The 12234-nt window shown below is 41.6% G+C and overlaps 1 protein-coding gene across 1 annotated transcript in view; it reads right to left on the bottom strand.

Annotated features, from left to right (window-relative positions):
- Positions 1 to 12234, bottom strand: part of SIAE (sialic acid acetylesterase) — a 38860-nt gene that overhangs the window by 25756 nt on the left and 870 nt on the right. The window contains exons 2-3 of the mRNA XM_010355987.2: positions 8550 to 8711; positions 116 to 291 (exon numbers count right to left, since the gene is read on the bottom strand). Coding sequence (XP_010354289.1) covers positions 116 to 291; positions 8550 to 8711 — 338 coding nt within the window. The remainder of the gene's footprint in view (positions 1 to 115; positions 292 to 8549; positions 8712 to 12234) is intronic.

The raw sequence follows: 12234 nt of genomic DNA, 5'->3' as shown, positions 1-12234 counted from the left end.
CATGGCACTCACTAAATAGAAACAGCCCTGTTTCTCCTTGTTGTCCCCTTATTCCTCCTTCTTTTCCTTCTTCATCACCAACACTGTGTATTATTGCTGAGACTCTCCAAATTACCTGTAGCACAGTCATCTGCATGTTACTCTGCCCACTACAGAGCCAGACATCTCCAAACAGGACATCACGAACTCTCAGGGTGAAGTTCATTTTCTCCAAAGTCTGTTGTGCCATCACTTCGAAAGGTCCTCCAGCCTTCATAGGATCCAGTACCACCATCCAGGTATCAGAGTGAGCTGAAATAGTAACAGGACTCCAAGGAATTAATCAATCCATTAAAATGAAATTAAAGCCCAATTACACTCATTTGTGGCTATTCCCAGCCTCTGTAATAAACTGAATTCAAAGCTATGAAGATTGGCCAAATTTCACATAAGAGGATAGACCTAACACGAGCAGCAGCATTTTTATCCTTAATCTGTACCAATCCCTCCTTACTTTTAACTGAAGCATTTACAAAAAAAGTAAGTTATCCAGTTATAATCCTAAATGAGGAGAGACAAAAATACATGCAGATTAAAATTCAAGAGTTTAATAGAAAACATAAAAGAGAAATTCTTATTATACTATCCAGCTGTCAAAATTAACATAATTTCATTTTACAGTGCCCCAAACTAACTTGCAATTACTCAATCGAATGTGATCACAAGGTAGAGAAAATCAATGACAATCTGGAACTTCCCCTGGCTTGACAGTATCACCCTTGTGCCTTCACTCCCCACCTCCTCCTGTGTTGCTAACAAGGATTAACACCACCAGTGGTCTGGGTTTTCCGAACAGCAAACTGTTGAGTGGAGAAACTGACACATCAAAAAGTAGTGGGAGGCATCTAAATTAATGTCTCTGTGAAAAAGATATTCCAATTTGCCCAATTAATTATTTTCACAGAGTTATTTACAAGACTTAAGCTTTGGGACTCAACTAGGGAGATGAGAAGCTATCTGAGACCCTATTTCAGAAATTCATAGCATATTCCCTAGAACCACCCTATCACCCTCCTACCTCTCATCACTCACCAGACCACCCCTGCCAACAACATACTTAGAAGCTTCAGAAAAATATCTTCAAAATGGCAAAAATTATGCCAAGGAGAACCAAACAACATGAACAAGGTTGATAAAACAAGACTGGAAAAACAGAAAAAAAAGGAGAATTAACATTTTAAAATAAATACTCTTAGCATTATGCCAAAGAATATGAACTGATTTATAATTCATACCCATCAGATCAATGTAAATTCAAAGGGAAAGAATGATAAGAACTGGAAATGGAGCATCCTAAAATGATTACATCCAATTTACGAGGAATAATAATTCTAAAAATACCATCCAAGGGCCTACTATGTACTAGACACTGCAAAGTTCTTTCCAATCAGCAAGAGTTAAGCAGAAGCATGAGATGTCCTAATGTACAACAGGTGACTAATAAAAACTCAGTTCATACAGGATTTCTCAGAGTCCTGGGGAAAATGTCCAAAAGCCCTAAGACATCATGGGAAGAGTGCATGCTTGCTCCTCCAAAAAGCATAAGCAACTGAGCTTGCTACTCCCATCCCTAAGTGGTTAATTAAATCTAAAACCAAATGTTCGGTATTGTTTTTATACCATCAGTAGCCACACGTCAACGTATTAAATGTATAATTCACCTAAACCAGAAAAATCACTGTTTTGGAAACAGTGGGCAGCTAGGACAGATTGTGTCGCACAGGTGTGATGTGTTCCATATGGCTCACACTTCTGAGCAGGCAGACACTCCAATCTGTCCCAACTCCAGGCTTGCCAAGGTCTTTCCAGGCTTCCTGTACTGACACATCTTACTGGAGCTCTGCCCTTCTGCCACCAACGTTATTCACTTATGATGGTGAGGTCAACCCCCAGAAAACCAAGGACTATTTCTTAGCCTTCTATTGCTATACAATGTATTCCTATTCACTGCTGTTAATTGGGTATTTACACTTAGCCTCAATCCAGACAACATGGCTGGTGAAGAAAACTACCTTCACCAGAGGTTCTAAAAACTCTGCTACCCAGTAACAAAAAGACAATGCCAAACTATTTGGGCAAAACATGGCAATACCATCCTACTACAACCAGAGGATGACTCCCTCTAGGGCCTAAGGAGTAGAGAGAACTAGGCATCAAGACCTGAGCCTTATTCCCAAGAACTGCCTTCCAACTTCCACAAAGACCTCAGAAAACTTCCTCCTGTGCTAGTCCTCAAGATGTTCGTTTCTAGCTTTTTTCGTTTCCTACTTGATAAAAGAAAACTCTGGCAAGGCACAGCAGCTCATGCCTGTAATCCCAGCACTTTGGGAGGCCAAGGCAGGTGGATCACCTGAGGTCAGGAGTTTGAGACCAGTCTGGCCGACATGGTTAAACCCCGTCTCTACTAAAAACACAAAAATGAGCAGGGTGTGATGGCATGCGCCTGTAATCCCAGCTACTTGGGAGGCTGAGGCAGGAGAATCACTTGAACCCAGGAGGCGGAGGTTGCATGAGCTGAGATCGCACCATTGCATTCCAGCCTGGGCAACAAGAGCAAAACTCCATCTCAAAAAAAAAAAAAAAAAAGTAAAGTAAACTATGACAATAACAAGTGTTAAGAACAGTTAACTTCCAGGCAAGTCAGGGAAAACCTGATGCACTCCAGAGAGGTTACTAATGGTTAAACCACCTCAGAGACAGTTCATTTAAAACAATAAGGATTTGCTCCTATGTAAGTATATACAAAGGACAGCAGCACCTGTGAAGACTGTTTCTTAGACCAAAACCAAGGGTGGGATTAAAAAGGCAAAAGCCACCATGTTTCATAAGAACTGCCTAGTCCTTGGCTTATCAGTTCAGGACTGGTTGGTGGAAACAGAGCTCACCACAGGCCAATCAAGTTTGGTTAAGAGTTTTTAGAAACAGTGGTGACCCATGAAGTCCATAAGCTTGAGTCCAAATAATAAACTTGAGCCACTAACCACAAAGAGTTCACCATCCAGCTGCTTTTCTACTGATCTGGATCGGCTCTCTGAACAAGTTGCTCTCCATCCTTCTTCTCGGCCCTAATCACTTGCTATCAGCAATTCCAGGCCAGGCCCAGGTTTCTGTAAATCCTCATTTTCAGTGCACTCAAATCTCTGCTTCCTCACGTTTTTTCTTGTGCCACCTAGGAAGATTAATTCCCTTCCTTCATTATACAGCTACTTAGAGTGCTTAGTGTGCCACGTACTCCATCAATTAAATGGTAGGAAGTAAACCCCATCCCTGGGTTACACTGACAAGACACCCATGCAAATTGACTGGGGCCTTACATTCTCCTGTCTAAGGGTTAGCATTTCTGGTGGTTAGCATTTCTGGTGGCCTATTTCCTTTTTTTTTTTTTTTTTTTTTTGAGATGGAATCTCACTCTGTCTCCAGGCTGGAGTGCAGTGGCGTGATCTCGGCTCACTGCAACCTCCGTCTCCCGGGTTCAAGCAATTCTTCCGCCCCAGCCTCCCAAGTAGCTGGGACTACAGGCGCCCACCACCACACTCAGCTAAATTTTTTTTTTGTATTTTAGTAGAGACAGGGCTTCACCATGTTGGCCAGGATGGTCTTGATCTCCTGACCTCATGATCCACCCGCCTCAGCCTCCGGAAGTGCTGGGATTATAGGCGTGAGCCACCGCACCTGGCCTCTGGTGGCCTATTTCTTATTGTTGCTCTTCTCACATTCCAGCCAAGGGCAGTGAAAAACTCTCTGTCTCCACCTTCTCTCCACCTCACAATTAACTCCCACCTCAAAATGGGAAGAACAAGCAAACAATCAAAGGAAAACATGAACATAATTTGTCTAGAGACAAAGTCATAAAGTGCTTTCTTGTTTTTTCTTTCTGCTACTCATATCAGATGTTAATTATTTTGTTCTATTATTGTGCCAAAATCTCAGAGGCCAAGAAGAGAAAAAGGAAAATTATCCATGACCATTCCCTTCCCAAGAACAACCTAGAGATGAAAAAAGAGCCCCTGTTCACTACCCCCCCAACGCCCACCCAACAGAACCCTAATTCCTCACTAGCTGCAAAGTGGCTCAGTGGTTTGTGGAAACAGCTTGGAAGTCAAGAAGGCCTTACTGCCTACACTGCCCCTCACCAAACTACATTTATTCTGTTGTAATCTTAAGTTCATCTCCACCACCAAATATGAATGCAAAGGAAAAAAAGCTTAAGTGCTTTTATATCATTAAAACTGCCCATGCAAGTTACTTACACTATAGCTTGTGGTGGCAGACACATCCTAAGGTGACACCCCAAAGTCACATGCTTGTGTGGCTGGCAGAATCTGTGACTGGCTTCCAACCAACAGAAAATGGCAAAGGGAATGAGATGTCACTCTTGTGTTAGATAATGTTACATGGAAAAGGTGAAGGGATTTTGCAGATGTGATTAAAGTCCCTAATCATTTGACTTTAATAAAAATCAAGATTTTCCTGGGTTGGCATACATAATAAGGTGAGCTCTTTCAAAGAGGATCTAGAAGTCAGAGATCTGAAATAGCAGAGGTGCTGCCATGAGCTCAACCCCTAAATGAATTCTGCCAGCAATGGAAGGGAGCTTGGAAACAGGTAACTCTCTACTCGCACCTCCAAGTGGGAACACAGCCTGGCCTACACCTTGATTTCAGCTTTGTGAGACCCTGAGTAGAGAATCCAGCTAAACCATAACCAGAGTTCAGACCCGCAGGAATTGTGAGATAGTAAAAGTGTGTTGTTTTAAGCACCTAACTTTGTGGCAATTTATTACGTAGCATAGAAAACTAGTATGCAAATTAGCCAGGTGTGGTGGCGGGTGCCTGTAATCCCAGCTACTCAGGAGGCTGAGGCAGGAGGATCACTTGAACCTGGCAGGCAGAGGTTGCAGTGAGCTGAGATCACACCTCTGCACTCCAGCCCGGGTGACAGAGCAAGACTCCATCTCAAAAAAAAAAAAAAAAAGAAAAGAAAGAAAAGAAAATTGGTATGCATGCCAACCAGGAACAGGGAGGGTTTTAGGCTTCTGTATTATTTTAAGGTAGAGAAAATATATCTGTTTACCTCAATCATGGTGACAAATATAGACAGACAAACCCCCATTTTATCACCTACATACACACACCCCTACCATGTATGTCAAAGTCAGAGGATATGCCTGGTTTTCCCTGCTTGTATTCCTTGTGTCTAAAAGAATCCTCTTACCTCATTTGACAACATCGTTGGAACCAACCCAGTACCTGACCATGGTCCCAATCATCCCTCAGGTGTTAATTTTCCCAAAGTCTCAGTGTCAGTCTGCTGGACAACCACCTTTATGCTGTTATATCTTACTTTGTTCTGGGTTTCTAGGGGACTATGGGTAATAAGTTAAATATTACCAGAGGTAGACAAAGCAGCAAACTCAGATAATGTGGCTGAAAATCTCAGAGTCCTCATTAAAATCTAAACCAGAAATCCACCCTTCAGTATTCTCTGTGGTATGTCTTTTGAGAGACATTTTCTGCCTATGAAATTTCTTACATGTCTACCTCCTTTATTCCAATTAACACTTCATCTATTTTGCTTCACGGGCAGAACAAAGCAAGATACCCATTGCAGCAGGTTTGCAGATTTCTCTAAACTCAAATACCTTCCCCTTTTCTACCAAGTAAATGTGGAAAGTCTAATAAACAGGTCCCCACCACCACCAATAACATCAACCCCTTTTCCTGTGAAATTCTCATCCGTACCCATGAATCACTCAGTTCTCTTAAGTTGCTGCTGGTTCTTTTAACTACGAATGATACATCCCCTTGCAGTAAAGCAGCTGGAGCACTACTTGAGCCTAAACTACTAAATGTGAAAGGATGGAACGGGGAAGTGAGTTCCTGAAAGATGGGCACTATTTGTATTCTTCTCTATACTTTCCTAGGGTTTCTGGCTGAGTGTTTTAGACACAGTAAGCCCCCACTCGGTGTTTATCAAATTCAACTCAAGATAAACGAGCAGCTTCGCAATCACTGTAAAGGAAAAGGGAGGCTCCTCCCCTAATTATTACCTTTCATTCCACCTAGCTTCCTGCCTCATCTCTGCCCACCTCAAATACTAGTTCTGAAACAGGCATGAAGGGAGAAAAATCTAAAAACAATGTACAAGGATTTTTAAACTGAAATGCTATACAACATTGTATGCTTTCTGTATGTATCTCTACAGCACTGTGTTTTCTCTGTCGCCTAAATATTTATTGGTAACTTGTTAGCACCATGTAAATCACACTTCTTATTTTTAAACCACAGCAGTTCCTTGGATTTCTAAGTCAGCATCATTTACTAAGAGTGCCATTATTTGTACACAGTGCTCCTCATTTCTAAGGTGGCCCAGCGCAAACAGAAAGCACGAAGAGTTCCTTGAATCCTTCACTTTCAGGACATCCTGCAAGTCACCGACAGCATTTAGATCCAACAGAGAAGCATGTCTCAATCAGCTGAAGCTTCCCTTTCAGTCTTTTAGTTTACCCAACAACATTCTTACCTTAAAAAGTCTTAAAACCCAAGAATTAGAAGCACTTACCTTATGTCAATGCCTGGTATATAGTATTTTTAAATGTTTGCTGAATGGAAATGAATTTTGAAGAGACTGCATCAGGATCCGGATCACTCTGGATTGAATCACCAGTTTTGTATACTGATAAAACTAACCAGACAATCCTTGCTTTCGGGGACCAGTGCAATTCCCACAAGCATCCCTGTCACATATATATGCTAGCCACTGCTCAAACCACCACTTTGCACCTGAACTCCACCTCCACCTCTGAGCAGCCTCCTCATCTGTCTCATTCTCACCTCCACATCACACAGCTATAGAGCTATCTGTAACATCCAGCCCTGAGCATGCCTTCCTGCATCCCATAACTTCTAGCTTCATCTCCTTCATGCCGGCTTCTACATCTTTATCTCTTCTAGATAGAGACTCACTCCTTTGTAAGATCTCCCTGCTCATGAGAACTGCAAATTCTCACCTTCCTGAACATCCTTACAGCCACTCTATGAGGTCAAACCATCATCATCTCTTGCCTGGATATCATAGCAGCCTGCCCACAGGGCCCACCACCTCTATCTTACTGATCTGCAATCCATCTTCCACAGTGCTGCCAGAGTGAGCTTTCTGAAACTGATCATGTTATTTTGCTGTTTAAAAAATCTGTCTATTTAGAATAAAACATACACTCCTTAGCAATGACAAACAAGCCTCCCTGCCTTTCCAACCTATCTCCTGTCATCTGCCCAGTCATACACCCCCAGTGTTCCAGACCAACCAACCTGCCTGGCATCTCTCCCATGGCCCAGGTACACTCAGGCCTCCATGCCTTTGCCAGGCTATTCTCACTACCTGGTGTGCCCTGCTCACCTCTCAAGATGAGCCTCAGAATACATAATTATCTCTCTTCTCTATGAAGCACCTTGTTCTTCCTCACTGTGGTACTTATCACACTTAACACACTTATCACACTTAATTGTAACTGCTTACTGTCTTCCTGTCTAACCTGCATGCCTCATTAAGGAAGAGGACATATCTGTTTTACTTATCACTGTATCACCAGTACCTAGCACAATGTCTCAATCATGAGAGCACATGGTAGGCTCTCAACAGATATTTGAATGACTGACTAAATAATAATAGTAACAATCATGACTACTAAAACTTACCCTGCAGTTGTGTGCCAGGCACTGTTACTTTACAAGTGTTAATTCGTTTAATTCTCACAGTAATCCTGTAGGTATCATGACGATCTCCATTTTACATATAAACTGTGACATGGAGATGTTATATTACATGTCCAAGATTATTCAGCCATATAAATGACAGAATCAGGACCTGAAAGCAGTAACTTCCAGAGCTTTAGACTACCAATATGAAGTCTTACATTCTTACATTATGGCACTCTCAGTAAATGATGCTGACTTAGAAATCCAAAGAACTGCTGTGGTTTAAAAATAAGAAATGGGATTTACATGGTGCTAGTCTTGGGTTTTAAGATTTTTTAAGGTAAGAATGTAAGAAGGTAAGAATGTTGTTGGGCAAGAACTACCAGAGTTCTTACCCTCTCCTCCATACTGCCTCTCCTCTATATGTGATTCAGCTCAAATATCATCTTCTGTGGAAACTTTCCCTTACCACCCAGTCTGAGTTCAATGTTTCTCCTCTGTACCCTAAGACACCCCACATGTACCTTCATCATAGCATTCATCACACTGTCCTATATAACTTGGTATCTATTCCCATTATTCCGTAAGTTCCTTGAGAACAGGAACTTTGACTCAGTCTTATTTTTCTTTGTATCCTCAGTGCCCAGCACATGGCAAAATTCAAATAACTTTTATGGATGAATGGACAGACGGATGTACAGACGGATGGATGGATAACGTGAGATACAGCATTAGCATTCATTTATTCATTTTCAGATAATCCAGCAGGTGGCAGAAGAGGGCAATAGCTGAACAGAAGATGGGCTGCCTTACCTTTCACACTGGTCACTTTCTTCATGATGGTTTCCTGACCTTGGCGCAGGGTCACAGTCACTGCGGCTCCAGGTGTCCCGAAGCCCCATATCACTGCTCCAGCAGGCTCCTTCTGCAGCACCATATCATTATTGATGTACGAAGCAAAGCGAAAACCAATACCTAAAAATTTAGCAAACACTGAGGGGAGCATCATTGGAGAGATACAGCACCAACTGGATCAAGTGAAACAGCAAAGAACATACAGTCTTTATGCATGAGAATTTTAACATACTAAGTCCCTTTAATCATCTAAAACTGGATATTCTTCCTCCTAATTAGGCAAGCAACATAACAAGAACAGTTTCCAACAGTATGCACCATAGCACACGATGACCACTAAGGAAAATTCCCAGAGCCCAAAGCAACCAACAGACCATAGTCTTCCCTCCCCTTCAGAGCTTTTGATCTGTCTTTGTTCTCAGGCCTGGCCCTAACGCTGGGCTCTCTCCCGCTAAATCACTAAAATGCTCCTTTCAGGCACCCTATAGATGGTGTTTATGAGAAAAATAAACCACTTCCTTTCCCTGTTTTCCATTACCACACCCACTCCTAATGGCTGGGAATAAAGCAGCACGCCTCTCTCCAAACAGCCTTCCCTAATCTTTTTCCCCTTCTCTATCTCCCCTTTTCCATGCCACTAATGCCAATTTCCTTCAAATAATGCCCCTCATCACAGTTTTTTGACAAACCAGTGTACTGCATCAAAAATTCTAAATAAGCCCTTATAAATAGTCATGACAAGTCAGTGTCCTTCTCAGGTACATTCAAATAAATCAAGACACATAAATAAGGTCAGTGAGAGACAGAAGGTCAACATGTCTGAACAAAGGTCTTCTGTCACAATTTTACCCATTGCACAAGCTAAATTATACTAAAAGTACAAGATAAAGCACACTAGAAACTGGATTCTATTCTAGAGAGTCACTAACAAGACGGAATAAGAACTCACTTTAACGAGATCGTTCCTATTTTTAACATCCAGCCTATATAGAAGTATTTTATTAATAACAAACATCCATCCAAATTATCTCAGCGTGTTCCTCATCAAAACTTAACAAGGAAAAAAATAAAACAAATTATATCCCAATTTATCTGAATAAAACAGACCCCAAATTACCTAAAAGATAATAATTAACAAAATTAAGATCTTTTTAAGCATTTTAAACAAAAATGATAGGCAGAAAAGAGAATCAGAATTAACAAGGCTGACATTTTCCTCCCTGGAAGCTACAAATGATGAGGGCCCCTTCGGCTATACTTAACAGGGCAGCACAGCTAATGGAGTCGCCTACACAGCTCCGTGGCCTATTTATGCTGCTCTTGGAATAACAGGCAAGTCACTAAAAATCCTCAGCTCTCTCTTATGAGCTATATATGATTCAGCTCAAATATCATGAAACCTACTGTGATCATGAAACCTACATGACAATGAAAGATCACCCAGAAGGCCTACTGGGTTGGAGATGCACAGTTACCATGAGCAAAACGCTCTAAGAAAAGAATACAACGCCCCAGAATTGCATAAGCAGGTTGGCAGCCTGCTGGGGGGAAGGGGGAGGCACATGTGTGGGAGGGCCTTGTCTTGGGTAGGTGCTTCATATGGAACCAAAAAAAGGAAAACCACAGACATAAATAAGAGCTAAGGAGAGAAAGGGTGGGGGTAGGGGAATGGCTGCAGCTTGCACATTTGTGTGCAATCAGTAGCCCATAGGCTAGGGGAAATACCTTTCCAAGTCTGTCTGTTTTCACCAATATACACTTAATGAACATCTTTGTGAATGACTCTGTGCTGGAATAAAGAGTTTTAGAGGTGGAAAGGATCTTCATAATCGTAGCATAAACATGTTACTTACTGATCAAGAAGTATAATCATATTACTGATCAAGAAACTGAGACCAAAGGCAGATTAAACAATTTTTTAAAATAGCTTGCATGTTCATGAGTTAATTCAACAAATATTTATTGATACCTACTATTTTAAGCATTGGGGATATAACGATGACAAAATAATAATAATAATAACGGACAAAAATCTTTGCCCACAGGGAGCTTCCACTCTACTAGAGACTTCACCTGTGGCAGGCACAGTGCTAAACACACCACAAACATTAATGTCCTTTGGTCTCAAATCACATAGTTTATGATGAAGTTAGAAAACAAGTCACTTGATTCCAAACTTGAAATTCCCTTTTTGCAAAAATGAGATACTTGTGGCAAATCAAAGAAAAAATCATATTCCTTGTCTTTGTAAAGTTTAAATTCTAAGCTCATTAGAGTAGACAGTGGAACATCAAGGAATTGTACAATGGACAAAAAAAAGAGAGAGAATGAGAAAGAGAGCAAGGCTGATCATTCCTTGTGTCAAACACAAGACACACACATTTAACATTTGATTTTGTTTGTTTGTTTGTTTGTTTGTTTGAGACAGAGTCTTGCTCTGTTACCCAGGCTGCAGTACAGTGGTGCCATCTCAGCTCACCGCAACCTCTGCCTCCAGGGCTCAAGCGATTCTCCTGCCTCAGTCTCCCGAGTAGCTGGGATTACAGGCGTGTACCACCACACACGGCTAATTTTTTTTTGTATCTTTAGTAGAGATGGGGTTTCACCATGTTGGCCAGGCTGGTCTCGAACTCCTGACCTCATGATCCGCCCGCTTTGGCCTCCCAAAGTGCTGGGATTACAGGTGTGAGCCACCGTGCCTGGCCAATTTTTCTGTATTTTTAGTAGAGATCGGGTTTCGCCATGTTGGCCAGGCTGGTCTTGAACTCCCGACTCTAAGTGATCTGCCCACCTCAGCCTCCCAAAGTGCTGGAATTAAAGGTGTGAGCCAACATTTGGATTTTTTAGGTCTTCAGTTTTTTCCTTCATTTGGGGCTGGAGTAGAAAAACAGGAATGAGTGTTATGGGGAAAAGACCATCATTAAAAGTGGAATAACACAATTAGGACAGTGGTTGCCTCTGGTGAGGAGTTCCGGAGGCACTGACAAGGAGCACAATGCCAGGTTCAATAGACGGGCAGTGTTCTAGTTCTAAGTTGGGTGCTGCTCTCATGGGTGTTCATTTTATTGTGCTATTGCTACATATAATTTTGTACATCTCAAGTATTACATGGTAAACATGGGCACAGGGAGAATGATTTAAAGGAAAAATGTCAGGCTATGCAACCAAGTAGAGTACTAATGAATGAAAAATGTGATCAATGTTAATGAAGGTGACGTAACAATACGACCCAAAGGAGGATAAAATACTGACACTAAAACAAACAGCCTTTAACTGAAAATCTAATAAAATATCTTCTCCCTATCTCATAAGATGGATCTCAAAGGTCCCTGACTGGAGATAAGAGTCAGGAAATGGCATACAGAGTGCTAGCATTTTGCACTTTTGTTAGACTCTAAACAATCATTTATGGCCTGCAGTTAGTCTGAATCTAGGTACTTTTCTGGCTGTCAGGTAGAGCAGTGTTCATTTTTCTGCACGCTGTTCTCCTGCCCAAACTTTCATTTCTTAACAGGGATCGCTGGGATCCACGCTTTGAGAGTTTTTAAAAAGAAAGGAAGAAATCAACATTATTATCACTTTAGTTTGCATTATCAGACAGATTGTACCTTCTGCTTTCTCCATACTGTGACCCAGTGTCCAG

Source organism: Rhinopithecus roxellana, chromosome 15 (genome assembly GCF_007565055.1).
Source record: "Rhinopithecus roxellana isolate Shanxi Qingling chromosome 15, ASM756505v1, whole genome shotgun sequence".
In the NCBI taxonomy this organism is placed as follows: Eukaryota; Metazoa; Chordata; class Mammalia; order Primates; family Cercopithecidae; genus Rhinopithecus; species Rhinopithecus roxellana.
This window is presented reverse-complemented; position numbering and strand designations above follow the sequence as displayed.